Source organism: Tachysurus vachellii, chromosome 3, assembly GCF_030014155.1.
Source record: "Tachysurus vachellii isolate PV-2020 chromosome 3, HZAU_Pvac_v1, whole genome shotgun sequence".
NCBI classification, from domain to species: Eukaryota; Metazoa; Chordata; class Actinopteri; order Siluriformes; family Bagridae; genus Tachysurus; species Tachysurus vachellii.
In genome coordinates, this window is record NC_083462.1 from 24133574 (window position 1) to 24160185 (window position 26612).

General features: G+C 36.9%; 3 protein-coding genes across 4 annotated transcripts in view; 1 reads left to right on the forward strand and 2 right to left on the reverse strand.

Moving 5' to 3' along the window:
• The first annotated feature begins 457 nt into the window (after window positions 1-457).
• hpcal1 (hippocalcin-like 1) lies at window positions 458-7300 on the forward strand. Its single transcript, XM_060866363.1, has 4 exons — window positions 458-727; window positions 4011-4459; window positions 5025-5130; window positions 6200-7300. The coding sequence occupies exons 2-4, from the start codon at window positions 4082-4084 to the stop codon at window positions 6289-6291; spliced, it is 576 nt and encodes a 191-aa protein (XP_060722346.1). The 5' UTR covers window positions 458-727; window positions 4011-4081; the 3' UTR covers window positions 6292-7300.
• pdia6 (protein disulfide isomerase family A, member 6) lies at window positions 7292-12810 on the reverse strand. The gene is made up of 13 exons (XM_060866362.1): window positions 12659-12810; window positions 11315-11459; window positions 11053-11110; window positions 10769-10895; window positions 10145-10251; window positions 9923-10059; window positions 9645-9759; window positions 9406-9546; window positions 9182-9266; window positions 8941-9013; window positions 8626-8784; window positions 8434-8530; window positions 7292-8115 (listed from the first exon to the last, which is right to left on the reverse strand). The coding sequence occupies exons 1-13, from the start codon at window positions 12672-12674 to the stop codon at window positions 8047-8049; spliced, it is 1329 nt and encodes a 442-aa protein (XP_060722345.1). The 5' UTR covers window positions 12675-12810; the 3' UTR covers window positions 7292-8046.
• A 2680-nt stretch (window positions 12811-15490) lies between these two features.
• Window positions 15491-26612, reverse strand: part of otofa (otoferlin a) — a 57446-nt gene continuing 46324 nt past the window's right edge. Inside the window, exons 31-46 of one of the 2 annotated variants that reach the window (XM_060866365.1) lie at window positions 26440-26469; window positions 26129-26263; window positions 25955-26030; window positions 25416-25552; window positions 25152-25289; window positions 24917-25054; window positions 24694-24821; window positions 24222-24392; window positions 23943-24103; window positions 23655-23797; window positions 23303-23391; window positions 22172-22270; window positions 20252-20493; window positions 19968-20146; window positions 19705-19805; window positions 15491-16617 (exon numbers count right to left, since the gene is read on the reverse strand). In XM_060866365.1, the coding sequence (XP_060722348.1) occupies window positions 16437-16617; window positions 19705-19805; window positions 19968-20146; window positions 20252-20493; window positions 22172-22270; window positions 23303-23391; window positions 23655-23797; window positions 23943-24103; window positions 24222-24392; window positions 24694-24821; window positions 24917-25054; window positions 25152-25289; window positions 25416-25552; window positions 25955-26030; window positions 26129-26263; window positions 26440-26469 (2148 nt within the window). In that variant the 3' untranslated portion in view covers window positions 15491-16436. Of the gene's footprint in view, window positions 17688-19704; window positions 19806-19967; window positions 20147-20251; window positions 20494-22171; window positions 22271-23302; window positions 23392-23654; window positions 23798-23942; window positions 24104-24221; window positions 24393-24693; window positions 24822-24916; window positions 25055-25151; window positions 25290-25415; window positions 25553-25954; window positions 26031-26128; window positions 26264-26439; window positions 26470-26612 lie in introns of both variants that reach the window. The other variant, XM_060866364.1, reaches the window with a different exon arrangement.

Sequence of the window (26612 nt, forward strand, 5' to 3'; positions counted from 1 at the left end):
AATTTATTTAGAAACTTTATTTAGAGCTTTTTGTTCTAATATCAACATCCAATACACTATTAAACTGTTACAACTAAAAACACCGTCTTCACCTCATTTATCGTATTTAAGGACAGTTTACTAATACGATAAAAACGCCTTTTTTCTTGCCGTTGAGTCAGAACGGTTCTTTTTCCATAGTGCGTTGTTGCCACAGCTGCCTTTTCCGAAGCGGAGCGCATTTGGACTAAACCACATAAGATCATAGGATGTTATCTCAAAAACCGCTGTTAAAGACTTGCTTTGAAGACTTTGATTTTGGGAACATGTTTTAATACTCCATTTTAAAAAGTATAATAAAATGCTTTAATCGAAAAAAATGATTTTACGAAAGTAAAATAGGCTAGTATAATCAACCGTCTTAAAGTGTCCCCCCTAGAAACATTTGTGGTCTCGTCCAGAGCAGGCAGGTCCAGGGTATCGGATCTCCCAGCAGCAGAAATGATGAGAAGGTTTCAGATGTTAGCTTAATAAACGATGGAGCCTGTTTTATTCAGGGTAAAAGGTAAAAAAAAACACCTGCCGTGCTATGAAATAATGCATTCTACAAGCTGTACGACAATGGAAACACTTGGAAATATACTTTAAAAGTCGTGTAGCTATAAGCAAACTCATATTTTTCTCCGTTACCAAGGAAACATTTCTCCAACCGGAAGAGAGCTCTTAATAGTCTTTAGGCTACTTGAAGGTAAGTTCAAGTTCATTCTGGATAATACAAAATAAGCTGGGATTCGACACGTTTTAATTCGACTTTCCAACTGTTTGTTATTCACACAAAAGGCAAACTTCTTGCTGGATATTTTGTTTTGCAGAGCATTTATTTTGTGTTTATTTACATCCATCTACATTAGTGATCTGTGACAATAAATGTGACCCTTGTGTTTATCTTTTAAATATCAGGTACATGGAGATGATAGATGTGATATAAAGACCATTCTAAGTCATTTAGTAAGTGTGAAAGGAAAATGTCTCGTGTAAATGTCACTGATTGAGTCACGACCACTTTCAGGTCTGTGTGACAGAAGTGCTATTGAAGATTAGGCATGAATTACAAACCATTCAAACATTACTGGAGAGATTAGTTGTCATTTTTGTCAGATCAGGATTTATACATACTACAGCTGGAGTGAGGGCTTTTTATTTATTTTTTTATTGGGAGTAAGAGACAGACATTATATCATGCCTGTGTGTGATCTGAGTTAGATCTGGTGGCATACAACCAGACATTAAGTGTTTCAGTCAGTAAGAAAGCATTGACCTTTTGATGAAAACAAGTTGAGAGAGAGAGAGATGGAAAAAAAAACCTACCCGGACGTATCTGATGATTTAACACACGAGGTGTTAGTTTAGGCTCAGCTTCTGCTCCAGTGAAGCAGGAGAAAGCCATCAGATTTGTGAACACCAGTCAGGATAGATTTCGGTTACCCAGCTTTCAAACACAGGGACTTAACGAGGCTTACACAAACACAAAGAGGTTAATGGGTTCGATTATTTATGCATGATGGACCAAAGTTGACTCCCTACTACTCTACAACCACCAGGAGAATTGTACCAAGACAGCTAATGTCAACAAACCCGCACATGTTAAGGTGTACTGCGTGGAACTCTATTATATTATATAAAGAGCTAAGAAATACGTATGAAATAGTGAGTTATAATAGTGAGAAGTTAGTGCTGAGCTTTGTCTGTTTCTCAGTCTTGATTTTTGCACAGATGTCCTGCTGGGAATTTGGTGTCGCATGATAGTGCAAACTTGTGGCTAAGTACAAAAGAACATTCTGGTTTAGTCAGTTCAGCATGGGTGAGGTTGACTTGGCGGTAATGTGTAATCAGGCACAGCGCGACAAGCAGTCATGGCCTGGAGAGAAACATTCTTTGATAAACATCTCCACATAATGTACATTCAACACCTGATTACCATCCCAATGTATGCTGGATCATTTTAACACCTCTGTTAATGGGATAATCTTTTCTGGAAGATTGCGCTTTAATAATGTAAATATTTATACATGTTATATTTTGAGTAAATGAGAATGTGTTCAGAATAGTAATTTCAGAAACGTTATAAACGTGCATGAACAAGCAAGAAACACAGACCCTGATATGGTGAGGAAGTCAAATCATTAATGGTGTCTGAATTCCAACTTGTTATTTGCTGCTCAATAAACCCTGTCAGTATAAAACATTCACTATGCACAGCATTTTCCCAAAAGTAGGCTTTCTCTGCAATAGTGATTAAATACTTTGATTTGTGATTATCATACACAAATTAAGCAAATTCTACATTTAACAGAGAAATCTTTTTGACTTTTCTCACTCAGGTTGACCAAGATTTTGTTTTGATATCTTTGGATACAAAACACTCTGTACTGAATTTCAGCTCTGTATTTGTACTACCCCCATGTCATTGTTATTTGAACTAAAAAAAGAGCCTGTACGACAAGTCTTCTTGCATGCAGCGTATCTTTTTCCATGCCACTGCATTTCGTTCTGCAGACTGGAAAGTTGTGCGTTTTATAGTGGCTTGGCAAGCATTTGAAGGAAAGTAGGAGTGAGTAAATCTCAACTACGCCCATGGTTATGTCTGCAAGGAGCGGAGCAGCAGTGACCAGTGACTCAGATCATAGGATCAGACTGAGAGAAACAACTTCCTACTGAAGAGGCGGACACTGAAAAATATGAGTCTGTGCAAAACCTCCCATCTTAAAGCATAAGATACAAAAGCAAACTCACCAAATATAATGAAGTGTATAAAGGTACATTTTAACTGTTCCAGATATTTCCGTTTCAAGTTAAGATTGTTAAAAAAGTACAATGTGAGATAAAAAAAAATAAAAAAATAGAAAAAATGCTGGTTGCTCCAAAGATTGATTTAAAGGCAATTCTAAAAAAAAAAACAAAAAACGGCAAAAAAGTACGATTTAGACACAAGTGGTGACACCCTGCCATTTCTTTTTAAGCATCTTTAGCATTAAGCTGTTGTAGGTTTAAGCGTATGATATAACCTACCATTACATTTAGTCTTGCCCAGTCACTTCATCTATATAGTCTAAAAAAAAGTGTTTTTATATAGGCAAGTTATTTGAGCATTTTAATCCCACTTCCTAGAAAACGGATCATTTTGTTTTATTTTCAAGGAACAAACTTAAATTGAAGTGTGCATAAAATCCTGCAAATCATATTGATTGCTTTCACAGCTGGAGATTTGGAGCTGCATGTTAGACTATAAAAAAAAAAAGCTGATAGGTTCAGATCAGAGCTGTTCAACAGTCAGCAGCTCTCTAATGTGGCATATAGCACATTCTTACTCATGCTAAAAGATCAAAGAAGCATTAGATTAAATTAGATAAATTTAGCAGAGAATTTAATTTTCCCCACCCTGAGCTTTGGAGAAAATGGCTCATCGTGTGTTAAAGCCATCTAAAAGTATGTGTAGAATTTAGGATGGAGATGTAGAGAGTGTGGAGAATGCAGAAGGTGTAAAATAAAACACACACACACACACACACACACACACACACACATGCATATTCACAGAAATTGTTCTGGCTATGAATGCATTATTGTAATTCACTGCTGTAACACTCCACTGCAACATTTATTCCTAAAGACAGGAGTGTAACCTTCTTTGTATTATCTGGCTTGTAACTCACACCGTCTTGGCAGATTCCTAGGTTATCTACTGCCAGTCATGACCTTTTGTAAGCATCTCACAGATGGCCATTACTGTAGCTCCCCACCCTCACCACACCAGCAACGAGAAATCAATACATTTTAACCTTAATAGGCCATTAAATGGTATCCATGGATACTAGACTAATTTCCCTCATCTCAGTACATGTAATATCTTTCTCTATCTGGTCAAATCCCCACCTGAGAAAAAAAGAGTGTTTAATGGAAAATCAAAAAGGAAAATGTCCGAGAATGTTGAAATTACTGATTATTTTTATGCATCTTGTTATCATTTTTAGGGCGGGTGTGAGACCCCCAGACACAGGAGTGATCCAGCAGTGGGGTCCAGGTGTAGGAGTGCGTTATCACCATGGGGAAACAGAACAGCAAACTGCGTCCAGAGGTTCTGAATGATTTGCGGGAAAACACAGAATTCACAGACCATGAGTTGCAGGAGTGGTACCGTGGCTTCCTTAAAGATTGCCCCACTGGTCACTTAACTGTGGATGAGTTCAAGAAAATCTATGCCAATTTCTTTCCATATGGGGATGCCTCAAAATTTGCAGAACATGTATTTCGTACCTTTGACACCAACGGTGATGCAACTATTGATTTCCGAGAGTTCATCATTGCACTGAGTGTGACATCTCGTGGAAGTCTGGAACAGAAGCTTCGCTGGGCCTTCAGCATGTACGACCTGGACGGGAACGGATACATCAGCCGAGCCGAGATGCTGGAAATAGTGCAGGTGATATGAAAGCACAAGCTATGAAGACACTGCTTAGTTAACTATTAATTATTTTTTCTGTGGAGGTTTGTCGATTTTACCAAGTGACGCTTTAAGACAGGACCTAAAGGGGTCTATAGGTCAAAGAAATCATCTTCAAAAATAAATGAAATTAAATTTGGGGCAGAAAAATCCACGTTATCTGGAAAACCTTTCCCAAATTTGCTTTCTTGCATTTTATTTTATTTTATTTGCAGTTCTGTATTTGCACTGTATTTGTAGGCTTCTGTTGCTAGAGCAGTTTGTTCCATATCAGTATTGGTTCACATGAATGTTTGGTGATATAGTCACTTAAATAAACAGAACACATCAAGCTGCTGTTCCACAGGCCATATGGTTGTAGCAAAATATGGCAATTAAGTATAAGGGCTGTGTGTGCATTAACAAAAAAAATAATGCTAACTATGATTATTATTCGTAATACAAGTATATTTATTGGTGATCAAAATAGCAGAGGGTTTTCAGAATTGAGCGAGCAATTTAATTGTTGCATAATCAGTTGAGATTTTTTTTTCTATAAACACAGGCAATCTACAAAATGGTGTCCTCTGTAATGAAGATGCCGGAGGATGAGTCGACCCCAGAGAAACGCACTGACAAGATTTTTAGACAAATGGACACAGACAATGATGGTAAAAAAATATATCGTAAAATGAGTTGTATTTTTTTATGATGTCATTTTTGTACTGATAGTATCACGATGAAGTGACATTAAGGGTAGCAGAAGTGGATTATTGACAGGCTTGTATTTTGTTTTTCACATACACACTTCAGCAAGCATTAAGTATCCCAGCTGTGGCACTGACATCTGGGAATCAGCTTAAAGTTCCAAGGACACAGCTGGCAGTGTTCTCATTGGGAAGAGAAAATAAGGCCCTGAAATATTATGCAACCACTGTGGCATCTGTAAATTCAGTGCTTAGTGCCTTCTAGCTAGAAAATAAATGACTGTGTGCTTGTCTAATTATACTGAAGTAATTGACCAAAAAAAATAAGACCAGCGAAGACTACTTGGGTAACACAGTAGTACAGAAAAAAACACTGCCACCTCACAGTTCAAGGGTCCCTGTGTCAATTCTACGATTAAGTCTTCTTAGACTTAATCGTAGGGTTTCTTCATGGTTCTTCACTTTCCTGCTACGTTCCAAGCACATACCCATAGGCAGATTGACCACTTTAAATCCCACAGTGTACATGTGATAGTCTGGTGTCCACCTAGCCAGCAATTTATTCCTATATTCATACTCATTGCTCCTGGGTTAGGCTCCAGACCCACCAGCACACTTATCAGGATAAAGCGCTTACTGGAGAACAACGAATGAACACTGCTATTGAAGTGATGTCTCTCTAAGTTTCAGATCTAGTTTCAGTAACTGCATCTATTGCTTTATTGGCTAAATCAATACAAATTCAACTTATGTTGGGGCTATGTTGGCCAAGAGCTGTATAAGACCATCAACATGTAATCATTTAAACACAAATCCGTTGCATCAGCAGTAGAAGCAAGACTGTTAACTTTTCTGTTCACCATGAAGCCTCAGTTCTATTGTCGTTTCCCTAAATTTCCCTTGTGTTGTCTGCCTAAGTTTTGTGTATGTATTGTAAAATAATATTTCACTAGAATTTGCCTTAGTACACACATAAGTATGGAAATATCCCTATGATATGGTATTACTGACCATTTCCTCTTTAATATTACAGGAAGGCTTTCCCTGGAGGAATTCATCAAAGGTGCCAAGAGTGATCCCTCCATTGTACGACTGCTTCAGTCTGATCAGAGCACACCTCGCTAGACGTAAAAGCTGCAACTTCCACAGAAAAGCATGTCACATATTCACACATATTCACACCAGGACGATCAGTGAGTTGCTCTCCAAGGCACGAACTGCATTTGAGTAACAAATCGTCTTCATACTGTATATGTGATGTTAGTCGCAAAATCTGCTCAGTTTTTGACTTATTCTGATGCATTCACAGATTTAGTTCAACCTAATACCTTTTGTTAATGTTAAATGTGTAATTGAGGATCATTTTAATCAGCTGGTGTCAAATAATTTCCTAAAATAACTCATTCTGTTTTGCTATATATCAGACAGTCAAGACAACCAGTTCATTCATATATTACCATAAACTGAGAATTTTGTGGCAAACGCATTGGCTATTTTTGATGTTGTTCAAAATGTTGTTGAAATATTGATGTTGACTGTAGAAGAACTAATCTGAATATGCCACAGCTGTTAGAAGAAGCCACCCATTTTTCTTTTTTTTTAAACTCTATATGCAACACATAGATAAGTAACATAACACTTATCTAAAGTAGTAAGTTAAAGCTCAGTCCAAAAATCCTATCACAAGTGTGAAGTTCATTTGGTTCTGCAAACTTGATTATGTCCGTTTATGGAAATGGTAAAGTATATAATTCAGTTATTCTTAAATTGAATTTGTGTGAAACTTCGGTTTGTCTTCAGACTATTAATCGTTGCCAGCCTACGAAATTCCTGCCACTAAGCTATGCTTCGTGTGATTTGCCAAAACTAGTATTTATGTTGATTGCACCAGATTTCTTTGTTCATTAACATAGTTGTCTGCATAGTAAACAAGGCATGTGCATTTGAGCAAAAAAGCTATATTGCTGTATCTCAGTTTAGTCAACTATAGATATGTATGTGAGCTGCTTTCCAGCTGAATGCTGTATTTGTATGAATTATGTATCGAGACGTCATGCAACCAACCCATAAGACAGTGAATAATCTTTGAGATACATAAATAAAACTTATCTAGAATAAAATGCAGTCATTTTAACTGTGTTCTTTTTTATTTTTTTCATAACAAAAACATTAAACACACTTGTGTAAGAAAAATCTACACAGTTCCAACTTTACTCCCTGCCTAGAACAATTACAGTGGAAAGCAGATGTGTACTGACTCACTTCCTTCTCCCCTTTCTAAAAAAAAAAAAAAAAAAAAAAAAAGGAATCACATTAAAGGGGAAAATGAATAGAACTTTCTACAGGGGAAAACAGCAGGTTAAAATCAGCACAAAGTATATAAAGCACTCATGACTGTATCCGGTAGCCCAGAGTAGTTTCATGTCCTCAGTGAATGTCCTGTCAGCTACTTGCCCCATTAATTACTAAGACTGTCCTGTTTTTAGTCATTGTTCACTGAGGAATGGACGTCACTGGAAAACCACAGGACGGGAGAGGAATTGGTTGGGGAGAGGACAGTGCGAACAAACCTTAATTTGAACATATGTACGGCAGGTACAACTGGACAGGGAAAGGTGAAGTGACGAACATTGTTATCGGCACATAAAACACTTAACCAATCAAACAGTTGGAGGGCCTGTCAGGCAAAGCTAAAGCAACCATTATTTTAAATCCTGATTCTACCTCATTTCAAAACAATTGGAGAGAAGTTAAAAGTGAGACATTTCTGTTTCAAGAGTGTTCAGTAACTTAATGTCCCAGTTTTCCCCTCATCCATGGGAGAGGAGAGGCAGCTCATAGACAGGCTCAAACTGGATAAGCCTTGCACAGCCTATGAACTCATAATTCGTCCTTCTCCAGGTCATCCAGATCCACATCACTCAAGTCAATGTCATCCTCCACAGGAAGCTGAAGGAATGGAAAAAAGAAAAGAAAAATATATAAATATCTTATAAGTTTGACATGTCTCATGCTAAACTTGACAAGAAAGGGCCATAACATAATATCGTTAGCGTTGATAGAAATAACCTTTATATTTCAAATATATATAAAATTATACATGATATATAAACAAATTATTTAAACTCCTTACACAAATGTGTTTCTCAAAATATTCCTCTCAATTGGTATTGCATAAGAAAATAGCTTTGCCACATACAGACTTATTAATAAGAAGCACTGCTTTAAATAAATATATATATAAAAAAAAAAAAAAAAAAAACTTACGACTCCATCCTTTCCATCCCAGGCTTCTACAGTGTGGATCTTGGGTAAAGCCCCACCTGTTATTGTGGCTGTGGAGCCACGACCAACAGAGAGATCCCTATAGAGAAGAAGAAAACAGAAATTGCAAAAGTGCTGCAATAACACTCCGTGAAATACGTGTTTAGATGTGAGAACAGAAGGGAAAATCTTTACCTTAAGAACTCATGGATTCCAGTCTCACTGAATGAGCCTTTAAGAAGAGCAAACTTCATCTTACGTGCGTTAATAGCTGCCAGGGCTGGGTAACCGAAACCACCAATCCCCAAAGAGGCCTCAAGTTCCATCTGAGCTCCAGATTCAGCCCACAGCCAGCTATAGAAGAAGAAGAAGAAAAAGAAAGGAGGTGGAGGTCATTTATACAGTGCTTTTAACAAACAGATATTATTACAAAGAAAAAAACAACAATATATGGGACTGAAACTTTGATATAGCCCAAAATCTCTATGGAAATAATCGGCAAGCACTGACCCCCACATCTTCTTCTTGTATTTCTCAGCCATCTTTATCATGACTTCCAGATAAGCATTTCTGCCTGCTGCACCTAAACACAAGAAACAATCATGCTAAATTAAGTTAGAAATATATACATAGCAGATCTGAATAAAATTGTTTCTAGTAATAAGTGTTTTACTTTAAACAGGTAGTGTTTACTAAAATTAATAGTAAAATTTAAACAGCAGGTGCTGATGCCCTCATTCAGCACTCATACCTGTATCCAAAATATGAGGCAAAACACCAATAAGACAAAGCTGATGGTCCTCACAAGTCTTCTTCAAAACATCTTCATTCAGAATCTAAGAAGGAAAACGCACAATTACATTCAACATACACAATTTAGTCTCTTAAAATATAAACAAAAGCACAGTTCAAGAAAGCAGTGCAAAATGAGCAGCTAGCTTAGCTTAAGGTAACTGGGGGGAACAAAATACAGACCTCTAGTAGTTCTGGTGGAGGGGCATTGTCTGAGAAAAGGTCCAGGGCATGGGCAATGATGTCTGAGCGTGTGCGTCCACCCTGATAGTCCTCTGGCTCCTCTCCTTTTTTAAAGATCTTAATGGTAGGGAATCCTCTGATCTACAAATGACAAATTAAGAACATCAGTAAACAAAACAAAAATTTTTTTTTTGGAATACCAAAGTTTTTGCAGTACATGATTCCAGTATCAGACTCACTCCGTAGCGGCTTGCCAGACCCTGATGAACAGTAGCGTCTACAGCACCCAGCTTCACTCTACCATTGGTCTGCTCTTTGACCTGCGTAGCTGCAGCCGTCCACTCAGGCTCAAGACTGAAATGTTCAAATTACAAATTAAATAACCACAAACCACAAGTAAATATAGAATGGATTTTTTTCTGCAACAGTATAAATCATGCACATGCGTTATTCATTTCAGGCCACATGGCCTTAAGAGCATTATTTAGGAACTTTATACAAATTCATGCAAACTTACTTTTTACAGTGTCCACACCATGGTGCAAAGAATTCCACCATCCACACATCACCGCTCTCCAAAACCATGCGGTCAAAGTTATCATCAGTCAGCTCTACCACATCTTTCTTATTGCCACCACTGCTACCACCAGAACTCTAATATCAACATACAGAGCAAAATAAATAAAATGACAAGAAATTTTGGGGGATCAGGGGGTCGGGGATTTGTGCACTTTAGTACCTGTCTGCTGTAGTCAGAACCTCCAGACTTTCCACTCAATCTGTCTTTCACTAGAGATCGTGCTGCGTTCAGAGCGGCCTCAACAATCGCCTGACTGCTGCGTCCACCTATATAAAGAGAGTTCAAATACACACCACCCTTTAATGCCTAGTACACACATGAAAACGTCTGGGCAGTAAATACAAGTTTGCACTCAGGTAATTATAAAGTTTATAATTTGTCTTATTACAATAGTAAGAAAAATACTGTATAACATGAACAGTAATACAAAGCAGCAACAGACAAGACATTAGTAGTTTGTTTTGGAAATCAGACTGGACAAGTTTTACATTGGGATTGCAGGATAACGGAATTTTTATTCCTGCTGAAACAAAAATAAAACCAAGTACGGAAGAATTAAATAAAGATTAACATCCCCAAGTCTTTTAAAATGTTCTTAACACCACTATTCCCATCTCTATAATGTATATAAAGATTGCTTTCCCTGTGCACTCATAATAATTACAGAATGTCTCCTTTACATTAATATTTCAAAACACTGTTCCAAACATGTTCTGAAAATAACATAACAGATCATAAAATTGTGTACAGCATACAAAACCTAAACAATAATGCCATCTGCACCTTGGTAATCCTCAGGCTTATGTTTGTTAGCACCAAAGATCTTGATGGTGGGGAAACCACGAACTCCATATTGGCCTCCCAGTGACTTATGTTGGTCTGCATCAACAGCACCCACTTTAACAACACCCTGTTGGTTTTACAGCATAGAGTTTACAAATGATTAATCGACCTTAATTAAATATGTGGCAAATGAGAAATCTTATTGAGGCTGTCCTTAACAGAACAGACCAAGATTTTAAAAAAAAAAGCACCAGGAAAGGAGGAGTAGTGCTGGAACACCTTACCTTCAAAGCTGTGGCTGCTTTCTTCCATTCTGGAACTAAGCTCTGACAGTGTCCACACCTTTTTCAACATTTAATCAGACTTTTAATATAGCACTTAATAAGACAGAATCAACACATCCTTTTTTTTTTTTTTTAAAGTTATTAGGCACATAAACACCATTAAATTGAATCCCCCATTGTGATCTATAGCAAACTCAAAGAATGAAGGACCAATAAATGTAGAGATTGTGTAACTATATAAACATTGCCCTTGTTAACTCACCAGGGGGCGTAAAACTCCACAATCCACACACCATCACTCTGCAGAACTTCCCTGTTGAAGTTTGAAGGATTGAGTTCAATCACATCATCACTGGCAGAGTAGAATCCATGGACAGAGAGGACGGTCAAGGAGCACGCTAGCACACCTGAATGCATAAGCAGTCATTAGTTCACAAACTATGTATGGAAGGTTGTGTGTTTTTTTTCCCCTGAAACTTCTAAATGAATAGAAGTATATGCAAGCTCAAGAAAGAAAAGCCTTAATGCAGTTTCAGAGCCAACCAGCTCTAGGACCCTAGGTAGATGTGTCGGTCTCATACATTGTACCTGGATTGTAAGCTGCAGTTGCATGTAGTTGTCTCTGGTTATCTAAATAAGACTCTGATCGCCGTGTTGTGTACAATATGCAAAGTAGAGCTTATTATCGTTGACCAACATCCGGTGTTGCTTTATTTTTTATTTCCTTCTTTTCCCCCATTCAAAGTTTCATGCAAAATATGGCAGAATTCAAATATCACAATTTTCACAAGTTATACGTGTTTCCTTCAAGGGCCCACACTCACATCTGAGCATCTAAAAAAGCCTCTCAGGCCCTAAGAAATGGATCTGTCAGATTCAGATCTGTCTTGAAAGTACATACAGTACCGTTGATTGCATTTTTACACTTGTCACGTGCATGATAACTAATGAGATATAACTCTAATGATCACATAATCGTTATCATCTAATCATCACCTCAAAACCAGATCAAGTTTACTGTAGCTCTGCCTATTCAGTAATGTACCAAACCTAACACAGTGAAGGATACACATGAAACTAAATAACGAGGATATTTATTTACAAAGCATCACTAAGACTATTCTACTTTCGTTACTGATGTGAAAGATACAACTACAAAACCTTTACGTTTAATTCGACTCAACATTTCTATTGCCAAATGCTCCATTACGAGAAACTGACATTTCTGCCATCTGTTTATAGCAACATGAATATTTACACAGTGCAGTTTCACTAGTATACTACCAGCTCACTAGTCTCCGATTTACTGGATATTTAACTGAGAAATCTCGATAAAATAAATCAGAATCATTACATAAATGAACAGATATCATGTGAGATAAAACCAAAAGGTGTCATATGTTGCATTTATGAAATTAAGATTCCCCAATTAGCTATTTGCTATTTAGCCGGATAGCTAACATAGCTAACCGGCTAATTAGCAAATAGCTAATTGTGAATTCTGTGGCTAACGTGATAATTATCACTGTTATGATCTTTAAGGTGCCACTTTTTAAACCGTCCACAATATAAACCGAGTGCATTAACTAAGTCAGACAGTCCTTACCTAAGAAAGCTCGCATGGTTACTTTCACACCGCAGTTCTCAGCACTGACACATTTAAAGCCGCTCCACTAAAAGCTACAGAACCGCCGCGCACACGAACATAAAGCACAAGCGATAGCTTACCGTGGCCCGCGCTGATTGGCTCTCCGAAACCCAGACCCGATCACGTCCAATCAACTCCCGCCGTGTAGTTTTGAAAGGCGGAGAAGTACGGCGAGCAAACGGGGACAAACCAAAATAATTATTCTCTCTGTTGCTGTGTAATAATAAGCGATAACGAGTCACGTCACGCCTTTAAGACACGTGTCATATTTGACGTTAATCCAACGTTCAGCTACATGTCCCAGCGTTAGTGTGTTATATTAGATGTTTCTTCTCTGTTTACATTTAAGGGCTTGGCATAAAACATGACCTACAGGAGATTATAGTGTTTGTTTTACACAATAGCAAACTGGAAGGCGCCTATATTCAGATAAATAGACTGAATTCAGGTGTTAGTACAGCAAGTAAACTGGGACAGTTTAACTTAGCAAGGACAGTTTATTAACTAATAACATACATAAGTATGGAGGCTCCATACTTATGTACCATAATGGAGCAAATGAATAGTCTGAACGTGCAATTAAAGATCAATGAAAAAAAATAATGAAAATACTATATGCATCTTTAGAATATGGTGTGTGTGTGTGTGTGTGTGTGTGTGTGTGTGTGTGTGTGTGTGTGTGTGTGTGTGTATATAGGATATAGAGGATTTTAGAAATGTTTAACACTTTTGGGCATTTTGCTTTTTTAATGTCAAGAAAGCCTAGACAATGTGGAAAATTAAAAACTTAAATTTTATTTGAAACTTTATTTAGAATTTTTAAAATTAAAAATAATTTTAGGGATGGTTCATTTAAACTCTTGATGCTTTTTTTTTAGACTTTCCTTTTTTTTTTTATTGGTTCATTCTTCACGCTTCCCTTCCCTTCAAGGAAAAAAGGCCTTTGTTTTCTTGCTTCTTCAGTTTCACGAAGTTCTCTGTCCATTGTGTTGTCTCTGCTTGCAGTAGGTAGCAAATCTGGCTGAGAATACAAACGGATCTATAGGCAGGTGGAAATTGGAAGCCATAAAAAATGTACATGTTTTTAAATCACAACAAATCTCACCCCAGAAATTCTAAGTAAATACTATACATGTTCACAAACAAAGCTTCTCATATTGCTAGTACTTGGAATCATGTGATGTTTAAATATCTGTGTGGATTTCCTTGCATATGGATTGACTTTTGCCCATGGTGTAAATGTATGTATACTTCCAGGGTGTATTCCCTCCTCATGCTCAAGATAAGATCTGAATAGTGTTTAAAGATGAATGAATGAACAACACAGTTGAAAAGAATGGGCAAAGTGACAGAAAATAAACATTATGCAAAATGTTGTAAAGTTTCTATTTAAACTGCTCATCTTTTAATAACCTTTTTAAAAATATTTTTCTAATTCAGATCTGTTCTGTTGAAATTTACTGGCAGAAGATCCCAAACCCATGCCTGATTGCCATTGTCTTCCCTCAAACATGCATACATTTCTGTTAATATTTTAAAACTGAATTATCTGAATTTGTAAAAACCACATTTGAATATAAATAGAAAATGTATAAATGTATAAACTAAAATGTGGATCTATATTTACAGCCATTAAAAAAATTAAAACAAAAATAATAAATGCAGTGTTTTTAAGCTAATGCAGTATATTTCAGTATTAGACACATTAAGATTAAAAATTATTAAAATGATAAATTCAGCTGTCTTTAATTTCCATTATAAAGAATTCAAAAGCTTTTTTTCTTTTTTTTTCCAGAACTAAAAGTTCAATCTATTCAAACATATTTTCTTCTTCTGTAGTTGCTCCAGATAAAATTTTGCCCAAAACCTTCACTATTGCCTCATTATCGATTGTCGCTACATTTTGCCATATTTGTGTCATTTAAGATTTTTGCAATGACCTTGATTCCACAGTCCATGGACAAATACTGTAGCTCAGACTGTGCTGCACACGGTGATAAAAAGATGTTAATTCAACAATTGCAATTCTGTCTTCTTCTGTCAAACCGTTTGACCATAAATGATGAGGTTGCTTTGTGCTTTCATTTTAGTTGCATCATATGCTGGTGTTTTTCTTCTTAGAGTTGTCATCTAGTGCACCTTTGCCATGAGAGTTTTAGCATATAGCTGAATAAATTCTGTCAATTTTAGGCATTCAGTATACTGATCTTTTTCAACCCTTTTTTTATTTTCAATCCTTGAAAGTAGTACTACATGCCATTTTCTTTTTGAATGACCTGTCAGAAGACATTCTATCATACTTGTCATTAGTTTTATGACCATCCAGAAAATGAAGAAAATCTGCAAACTTGCTAGCTAGGGTTAGGATTAAGTTTAGTTTGAGGCTCATGGTTAGGGTTAGGTTCAGTCTCAAGGTTAGGGTTAGGTTCAGGCTCAGAGTTAAGGTTAGGGTTAAGGTTAAGGTTGAAGCTGAAGAGGAGCTTGTTATGTGACTTCAAGAGTATGTGCTTGTGACTCTGTCTATTCAATGAGCATTTCCACTGGTGTAACAGCATAAAACCAGGATTTTCTGGAACAGATTATCAGAAACTGGAAGAATGCTTGAAACAATAGGATGGGTGGGTTAGGGTTAGGGCTCTAGATTTTAGAGTTTGCTTTTGATTGTGGGACTCTGGTTGTTTGGTACAATTACTGTATAAATAGAAACAGAAGTCAAGCACTGAAGTATTTCAATAAGTTCATTTTATTGAATCATCATACAGACAAAAATAAATTAATCAATAGGTCACTGTTTCACACTGTTAAACAAGAACTATACACTCTTGATAATATAAATAAGTTTGATTCAGTGCAATCAAGTCAGTTATCAAATTTGTTGATCAGTAAACACAATCACAAGATACAGTAGAAGAGCTAGCAAATACAAAAGCGACATTCACTGCAAACAATGTAATGAACAAATGGATAGTAGAAGGATTGATAACATTTGTTTCAAAGATCTGTGCTAGCGAGATCTTAAAATTCTATTTTAGCATGTCCTATGTATCTTTTTGTTTTTCAAAGAATTTGTCGCATGCTAATTATTGTGTCATCAGCTGAAAGTTTTGACATTTTAGAACAATTTTACACAAACCCAAGCAAGGCATTCTATATCCTTAAAGTATGAATGATCAGACATACATTCACCATCCATTTTATTAGAAACACCTGTACATTCATGCAATTCTCTAATAAGCCAATCAGGTGGCAGGAGTGTAATACATAAAATTATGCAGATACAGGTCAAGATCTTCACTTAATGGTCACATCAAACATCAGAATGCAAATAAAAAAATCTGAGCACAGGTTTACCAACTTCAGCTGTTCAGGTTTTGTCACTTTAAGCACCGCACCGCTGCCATATGTTTGGCTGATTGAACTGCATAAATACAAACAGGTGTTGTAATAAGTTCTCCTAATAAAGTTGACCTCAATTTCTTGCTGAGATAAATAGTATAAATCAGGAAAAAAAAGTTGATTGGTTGGCAGGAAGATAAACATAACAATGTTGGAAATCAATAAAAAAGTTCTTAAGGAATGTAAGAAATGCTTGGTGTGCAACAATGTGAGTTGGTAAATCATTTGGAAGAAGGATTGAAAGGCATAAAGCAGCATCATAGTGGATAAATATATATGAATTTCTGCAGACTATGAGAAGGAGAGTTGGAATTAAACACCCTGTTTCTCTCTGGTTTCCTCATGCACCCAGCATCTTCTTGACCAAGTAGCCAGGCATACTGTAGATGAAAAGGGCCACCATGATCACCAGCAGTATGCCCAGGATAATTTTGATGATCAGCCATTTGTAGCGGGTGCACACCATGTAGCGCACAGCCTTCAGCGGACTCATGAACCAGAGGAAGGTGGTGTCGGGCCGGCTGTTTCAGGACGAAGTTACGAAGGGGAGGTGAGTGGAAGGCAAATAGAGTAGAGAAATAAAGCATGTATTAGTGGTTAGTAGTAGGTGAAAATCAATATTAAAGATCTTTCATTGTTTTTTTTTTCATTGTTTTTTTTTCTAATGAGTTACTCGATCTCTAGTCTAATCTCTACCGAGATGCATTTGATCAGGATTTAACACCATAACATAATGAATACAAAGATCACGTCCTGGAAATGGTTGAAAATGCATATCTTCAGTTATAGTGGCATGCAAATACTATGTGACAGACATGATGAGACAGGATGACTTAATGTTCCACGTGAAACTCGGATCTACTATAATGGTACAAAGAGATAAACAGCAGCATCTACTGTGTCTCAGGTCAATTTAAATAATAATAAAAAAACAACCCCAAAGAGTACACAGTCCATATATTCTGTTTGGTTCAACATTAGTCATTTTTTCCCCAACAAAAAGCTACAACTGCTATTTACATAACATTTTTCCAGTTCATTTTGTGAAACAAATAACATAAACTTAAACGCACACAACTTTCACAAAGATGACCAGTCTTTGTACATATATTTAAAATTTCTGGACACTATATACCTCAAGAACATGCCCAAACATATGAATGGGTATTGTGTATATTCCAATATTGCTTATATTTCACATGATTGAGATGGATATATGATAAAAAAGGAGTACTTTTACAATGAACATCAAGTTATGAGTTGGTTGAATGAGACATTCATTGAGTACATAACAAGTGGGTTAAAGGTATGCCTAATTATTTCTAGCAGTGGTTGCTCATGTCTGAGAAAAGAAAGACAGAGTAGAAAGGGGGAATGTAAGAGGGCTACCAGCTATATTCCCCTATCCCATCATGCCCCCAACAGCTTCTTGACCACATATCCAGGGATGGAGTAGAGAAAGAGGCCGAAGAGCAGGAGGAGCAGCAGTAGTGCCAGTGTTTTCAGGATCAGCCAGCGGTAGTGGTGCCATATGAAGTATCGTATGGACTTCAGGGGGTTCAAGAACCACACTAGACTGGTATCCGGACGACTTTTTTCAGAATGTGTTTAAAAAATGAAGGCAATGAATGGGTAAGGGTGAAAGAAATAATGGAAAGATGATGGACAGGGGAAATGATAGGAAGAAGAAACGTTAACAGGATACAGAGAAGAGTGTCTGTTTTCTGTGTCAAAGATACAGTTGAGGCCAAAATTATTAGCCCCCCAGGAATTTTGGAACATTTTCCTAAAGATCTTTCCAATGTTTGCAGCATTCATAAAACTTGATATAATCAAACATTCGCCAGTGCTATTTAGTAGCTTTTGGTACATTTTGGAATATAAAATACATTTTTAGGCTTGCTTTATAATCAAATATAGTGAAAATGGGGTGGTCAAAAATATTAGCCCCTTGTGAATATTTGCTTTCAAAACACACCCAATTAATCAATCAGCTTTCAAAACACACCTAATTAATCAATCAGCTTTCAAACCACACCTGTGCAGTCAATTGGCTTCCTAACAACACCTGGGCATTCAATCAGCATTAAAGGACTCCAAGGAACAGGGCACTTGAACACATTATTGGGAGAGACTACTTTTACTCACCATGCCAAAGACAAAGGAAATCAGTCTTGAGCTCAGAAAGAAGATAGTGGAGGCTCATGATAAGGGGGAAGGCTATACTGCCATTTCCAAGCTTTTCACAGTGTCTAGAACCGCCGTACGTTGCATCATTGCCAAGTACAAGGAGACAAATTCTGTAAGAAACAAACCTGGGCGTGGTCGTAAGCGCAAGATTTCAAGAACCCTGGAGAGGAAAATAGTCAGAGATATCAGCAAGATGCCCCAGACATCTGCCAAGATGATTGTTGCTGACCTGGCCTCTTCTGGAGTTGATGTTTCAAGGAACACAGTTGTGAGGGCTCTTCATCGTGGTGGGCTTCAGGGCCATCGTCCCAGAAGAACCCCTTTACTCAAACAGCGGCACATCACAGCTAGACTGAGGTTTGCCCGTGAACATTTGAAAGGTAAAGATGAGTTTTGGGAGTCTGTGCTTTGGTCTGATGAGACTAAACTGGAACTGTTTGGGCACATGGATGTTGCTTATGTTTGGCGAAGAAAGGGTGAGGCCTTCAACCCTAAGAACACAGTTCCCACAGTTAAACATGGTGGTGGGAGCATCATGCTGTGGGGCTGTTTTGCAGCTTCAGGCACAGGGAGCCTTGTTCGGGTGCATGGCATCATGAAAAAAGAAAATTATGTTGACATTTTGAGGGATAATATGCAGAAATCTGCTCGTAGTCTAGCCTTAGGTCGTCGCTGGGTCTTCCAACAAGACAATGACCCAAAGCATACATCGAAATTGGTCCAACAGTTCCTGAAGGATACCAAAACAAAGGTCCTGGAGTGGCCCGCACAGAGCCCAGACCTCAATCCTATTGAGAATCTGTGGCGAGTGCTCAAAGTGAATGTCCATGCTCGGAAACCACGTAATTTAGACCAGCTGGAGCAATTTGCAATGGAAGAATGGGCTAAAATCCCTCAGGAAACCTGTGCCAACCTAGTAAAGAACTACTCTAAGAGGTTGTTGTCAGTTGTGGCTCAGAAAGGGTTCACTATTGACTATTAATGACCGGGGGCTAATAATTTTGGACGTTTCATTTTTGCCCTTTCTTGTTTCAACTCACTATTTCAATTAAATATCCTAATCAAACTTAGTGGAGATTTTGTCTTTCTTATTTTGGAAACAAACACACTATAAAACACTTGTTGTTAATGGTCATTTCCATGGAGAAATCAAGAGTTTTGTCTAATTTCATAAGGGGGCTAATAATTTTGGCCTCAACTGTACCTTTTTTGCATGTATAAATGAGTTGGTGGATTGATATATTACTAGTGACCAACATAAAAACATTAGTGCTAATTTTCTATATTAAAGTCAGGATATTTATTGTCTGTTAAATAATGCAAATATGACACATGAAATTATACCAATGTCAGGTTCTAAGATTTGTCAGGAGTGTGTGTATGTTTGTGTGTGTGTGTGTGTGTGTGTGACATCTTACTTTGGTTTTTCCAGTGGTTCTGGCTCACTCCTTCCAAGGCCAACAGGATTTTTTTCTGCCTCCTCTGCTGTCAGTAGATGGAGCTCTGCTTCCACTTTACCCTATGAGGAGAATTATTTATGATGGGTATAGCTCAACTTTATATATAACTGAAGAATGAGCTGGAGATATATAGCTGGCTATTATAATAATCACTAACTTAGACATTCGTATTCTAATATTATATTTGTAAAAGCATATGTGGTGTCACATTCATGTCTCACCGTCAGCTCTGGCTCATCATTCTCATTTTGTGCCATAAAAGGCCACCAGCCCTTCACCCTTTTCTGTTTGAAGATTGAGATGGTCGGCAGATCCTGTTCATTAACAATCATGTCAAGGGAGCACAGCTTTGATGATTTTGCTCCTCTAGGAAACCGGTTCAAATCTAGCTCAACTGCACCTGAAAGAAGACGTGAGTTTGCATTGAACTAGCTTCTCCGGCTGAAAGACTCATTACACTGCAGGTAGCATAAAGACTAATGAGGCTTTCACTCATTTTTCATACCCAAGAAGTCATCTGCAGAGAAATGGTCAGCATCCCACACTTGCAGGGTGAGACGGGCAGGAATCTTGTACTCTGTCTCATCCCAGGAGAACAAGGACTCTTTCTTAGAGACCACGATTTTCTCCTCAGCCTCGAGATAGTCAAATGGAAACACGAAGCGCCAGTTAAAGTTTCCTTCTCCAGTCAGAGAGTGGTAGTGCACATCTGTTTCCTGTTTATCTTCTGTTTGGCCTTTCAGCCAGCTGGAGCAAAAAGGCCAATTTTAGTAATTAGACATTTTTATTCAAGATATTTCCAATGATGATACACATATAAAGCAAACTGTTAAGCACTTATGAAAGGCTCACTTGTGCAGGCATTTAAACATTTTATCTCCTGGAAGAAATAAATTTGTTTGTAAACTCATTTTTTTATTAGAGATAAATGCAGTCATTGGTGATTCAATTAGTGATACATGATTTGACATATGGTTACTTTTTTAATTAAACAGGTACAACTGTACCAACTTTGCTAAATGATAACCTAACGAATGAACAGATTTGCTAAAGATTGCTTATTAATACCAAAACTGTGAATAAACAAAGTATTTTTTTAATCTAAAACTTGAGCAAAATGCAGTACAGTGTCTAAGAGATGAATTTAGAATTCACAATGAACAAAACATATTGTTTTATTTTGTGTTTCTATCATATTTTGCATATTTTTATCATGATTGCAACGTAACTTACTACCATAAATCACTATTATTCTTTATGCACAGTCCTTCAGTTCAAAGTACTCTTCATATGTCTCACAGTTTGAGACTGGAGAACACCACAGGTGTCACATTTTGCTTTTCAAAACTAAACTAGAACACCTCCTTATCCTTTCTTCATTACAGTATGTCATTCTCTTTCCTTTGGGAGATGCACTCTCTAAGAAAATGTAATCCATGTATCTGTTATAGATGGGTGAGTCAGCAGCATTGAGGTTTTTTATTGACATTTCATCACAGATCCACACAATACACTGTATAGCAGTTCGCCATGGATATGAGAAGTTGCATATACGAAGAACTAATATATAACTAATAGTCAACTAATGCATTCTTATGGTCTGAAATTGTTATGCAAGCAGTCATGTGTTGAATGCAGTAGATTCAGAATTTAAGTTCTAATATGTTAGTCCACTGGGAATGTAATGGTTTTAAGGGCAGGGAGAGAGCAGATGATATGTATGGAAGCATGAGAAAACCCTTCACACTTAGTTAAACACAAATGTTCTCTTAATAAACTTATATTAAATAAGTTATACTAAAATCTGATTTCTCCGAGTATTTAACTATCCGACAACATGCCTGACATTCACTGTGTGAGGAAATCAAACTTATTTGCACTGTTTCATGCACTGTAAAGGGGAGATTTGTGAATCCTGAGGTATCTTGGGCCCTGCTGTTTTGACAGACCAGGACCTTAACATTTAATTGAAAATTCATAGATTAAAATAAATATGTACTTAACTATTAAATTGTCAGACTTTTTGGCTTGTAATATTTAATATCCTACATCATAAAACACATAGCTTTATTTCACTATTGGTTAAATGCTATGGTCCTGGTATGTGATTTTCAGTGAAATGAAAAGCAAATGTCAAGTTTGGTTTGCTTGTGTGCTTTTCACTAACATAAATGACCTATAAATAAGCAGTCAAGCCATGCATTGGAATTGTTTTTACCCCCTCACATAGATGTCAGACATCTTCTCTCCTGTCATGAAAGCATCATCTTGTAGAACAACTTCATCAGTGTTCCAAATAATAACGCGAAGCTCAAAGCTAGACAGCACAGCAATAACGCAGGGGATGGGAGAGCAAGAAAAAAACAGACATACAGACAGAAAAGAAAAGATTAACCACACATTTCACACACCAGCCCATACCTACCTCTTGACAAAAATGTCACTGGATTTTTCCCCTGTGAAGTAATCATCGTCTTCCAGAATTACCTCGTCAGTATTCCATATTATTACCCTGAGCTCATATCTGGTAAAGTGGTGGAGGGAGGGGGAAGAAGGGGAGGACATGTGGTCATCTGAATATATAATAAAAGTAGATATTAAACACTATAATGGCTTAGAGAGTATCAGGAAAGGGGAAAGCAGATAGAGAAAGCTCATGTGGAAGAGAACAAGAAGAGAAAGCAAGAAAGAGCCATGTAGTATATTTGGAGTCATCTTTGAAGACACACAGAAATAAACTCTACAATGAAGAAAGAGCAATATGCAAAGTGCTATAGCAGAGAAATAATTTCTGAAGAATAATTGAGTTTACGACTTTTGCACCATCACGGTTTCATGGTTAGTGGTGGTTTATGATTAGATCTTTACCTCCCTGTTAACTGTTTAAAATACATTTGCATCTATTACTGCATACGTATTTTCCCCCATTGATCAAGCTGAGTACTCCATAACCTCATCCTTTTTGTGCCCAAGCCCTCAAAATATAGGTTCGAGTTCTTAACAAACTCCTTCTAGATCCATAAACCACTGTTTCTCTGCACAGAGACATTTGGCATGGTTAACCTTCTACAGTGATAAACATGTTACAATGATACTCAACTACAACTTATAGTATGTTTGCAACATGTTTTTTTCTTACATGGTAGATATAAATTGCTTGATGTAAGACATTGTCATTGCAGATCAAAACTAAATTAAACATATCTATTTTTGGATAAGCACATCTAAACACTAGCAGGCTAATTTTATTTTATTTTTATTTTTTCCACTCAGACATCACTCTCTCTTTCTCACTCTGTGATAAACATTGCCAATGTAAGAGATTATATAGAAAAAATTCTGTTTTTAAGGAAGTACGACAATTAGGCAATTTGATATTTCTAAAATATTTTTAAAAGGCTGGTTGATTACGTAAAAAACTTTTTTTTTACTAGGTTATCATGCACAGTCATAAAAAAACTACGAGCATTAATATCACAAAGTAAATAGCAAAGTGTATATTTAAATATGCAACTAGCACTGAGTAAAGAGGTCAACTCCAAAAGATTTTACGCACTTCTTTGGTTTTCGTGGTGTTATGTCTAAGGCAGGTCCTGGTGCAGGTCCATCCACTGGAAAGATGTCGACCCACATCTCAATTCGCCCCTGCAAGGTTTATAAAATTTAACAGAGAATAGGATGTGTTACTTGTCTTTGAGACGTATTTCTAAACAGTTACAGAGAAACTAATGCTTAATTTACTTGATTTATTTGCAAGTTAAGTCTTGAATCCTCTTAAAAAATTGTAATGCACGTCTAATAAAATTTAGCATGCAGATTTGGCCTTCAGTACTGAAATAGGAAATGTTCAAACATCACTGAAAACTTAAGGACTTTGTGTAAAATAAACAAGAGTGATGTTACTGTACCTGTTCAATGCCTGCTTTCTCAGGATGAAGAAGAGCCCTGGTCTCTATGTGTTCTGGGATGAGTTTGCAGCCTACTTGAGGCATTTCCTCCCAGTGATTTAATGCAATAAGTGCCAAATGTTCATCTGTTGGCTTCTTCAGACCTACACACAAACATACATACATATGCAAATATGTCTATATTTATGTGAGTTGGCTGAATTACTGTCATTATCAAATCCAAACCCTCACAGATATTAGACATTTAAAACTGATTCCATTTCCTGCAAAATTTCTTTAATAACTCACCATTTTCATCTTCGATTTCTGTTGGCCCCAAAAAGACACGGTTTGCAACCTTGACTCTACCACCTGGGCCATAATGTGGCCCATCCAACTTGCCATCCTTACACAACTTAGCGAGTATCTGAGTTGGTTTCTGTGGATCTCGCCACAAATTGTATCCATGGCTATGGGCATAAAACAAATAACAAATCCAAACATTTTACCTGAAATGCTTGCTGAGAGCAGAAAAAATTGGAAATACACTCCATGTGTAACCGATATTAAGTCAAAACTGATGCTTACATAGAGTAGGTGGACGCAATGCCACAGGTTGCTCTGTGTTTACTGTATAAACGGTTCTCCAGATCAATCTTGGTTTCTCCAATCAAGTCATCAGTGCCAACTAAATCCCAGTCAAATATTGACACTGTCAGCATCGACTCCATGGGAAATCTGGCCTCAATATCAAAGCACCTTAAAAAGAGTACAATATTTTCTATAATAAAGACATTTTTTTTGCATGGGACTCTTCAGAGTTTAAAGAAAAAAACAAAAAAAAATGTGGAGAATATAGGGACTTCAATATTAGGATTAAACCCCTGCTACAAATTTAATATTAGAATTATATTTTTATGATTGATAGATCTACATCTGCTCTTTTCTTGTTATAAAAACATTTAATAAAAAGAAATAATATAAAATACTGTTTTGACAATAAAAGCTTGACTTGACTTGTTATTTATCCATTTAGAAAGATTTGCAGTTTTGTACTCACTTCCCGAAAACAGGGTTGAGTTGCTTTGAGATGTAATTCTCCTTGTCCTTGATCTCTGTTTTTCCCAGTTTAATAACAACATAGGGATCAGCTTTCCCATTCAGGTCAGTAGGATGAAGGTTTGTTGCCTAGAAAGCAAAGTTTTTACAGCTTGGTAATGATGGAAATGGGTTAGAAAATGGTGGTTAAATGCTTAGGAAACTAGGACCTTGAGAAGTCTTACCCTAACAATGTAAATTCTCACTAGGACATTAAGGGGATCATTATGTGGTATATTCTGAAACATCCCCATATTGGGATCAAATCCAGGCTCTTTGGTGATTTCTTCTGAAAGAGGCAGCTTGTACACACACACTGAGCCCTAGGTCAAGGGTCACAGAAAAGGAATGAGGTTAACAACAATGCATATTCTTTGAATCAGTATATCTGGTTCACCTGCTTGTAACAACTGATCATACTTTAAATCGACCCATGATTCGGTCGTCATCCATCGCAGCAGTATCATCATCATCTCCAGCCTTTCCTTTATACAGGTTGAAGCTGTGAAGCCAGTCCTCAAATTCATCAAACTCAGCCTCAAGCTCTTTATTGTACACCTAAATATGAACAATATTCATATTCAAAATTCATTAGGAAATAAGATGTATTTTATTTAAGTAGAATATTTTTAAAATACTGTATATCTTAATAAATTTACAGAAATCTGTATGAAAAAGACTGACCATAAGTTCTTCTATTTTTGGTTTGGCAGCTTTTTTCTCCGCTGCTTCACTATTGTTCTGATTCTTCTTCTTGTCCTTCTTGGCCTTTTTCTCTTTAGTCTTGATGCCTTTCATATGAGATTGATCAACTCTGATTTCTGAGGTTAGGTTTGAGGAGTGAGAGGAGCAAATGGGAGTGGAAGAGGATGGACAGCATGGGAGATGTCAATGGCTTAATCTTACATCTTTCGAAGCCATGAGAGTTAAAATATATAAAATTGGAATAATAAAAATGCATTTATAAAACCATTAATTATGCACCTTGTCAGACTATAATTAGATGTAAGTTTATATTTACAGACATGTTTGCTTGGAGTTAACTTTCATGGCAAAACAATAAAGATGTGAACACTGCGATATAATGTGATGGCAACAAACATACATGGGATGGGTAAAAGTAATGGTGTATAGCATGATGCCATAAATTCTGCCTTGGTACACTTTGGAAGAGTTTACAGTGCCATGTCTATGCTAATGTAGCTATGTTTCATTGTGTTTACCAGCCACTTCTGCAGCAATCTCCATGTCCTCTCGCTCTTCTGCCTCGGCTAAGGCTGCTTCTTGAGCACGCAGTTTCTGCATAAAAAAAAAAAAAAACAAGATTTTATCAAAAGCAGTCTTCTTTTTCACCTAAGGTGAAATAACCCCAATACTGAGGAAAGACAGTCTCTCACCTCCATCATTGTCTCTATTGAGGCAAAGTACTTTGACCACCAGTCCAGTATGCTCTCATCTTGCTCCTCTTCCTCTACCTCCTCACCCTTCTTTTTCTTCTTCTTCTTCTTCTCTTTCTCCTTTTCTTCCTCATTCTATTAGAGTAAATAATGACTTTTGCTGCTAGCCTTAAAACACTTAAAATCTACTGTTTTTTTAACCAGCTGTAAATTACTATTGACTATATGCTTATTTTATGACGACGTAAAGTTGGCAAGCTGTTACCCATTACACATAAAACTTTTGAAACTAAATACATGCTGTGACTTACCGAATCAATTTTAACAACAGCATCAGAGGTCTACAGAGAGGGGTCCACATGAAACAAACATCAAATCACAAATTCTCAACGCAACAAATAATTATACCCCAGCTTAACAATAAATCCAATACACAGGATTACAAATAATGTATCTCGTACTAACCTGAACATGCAAACATACT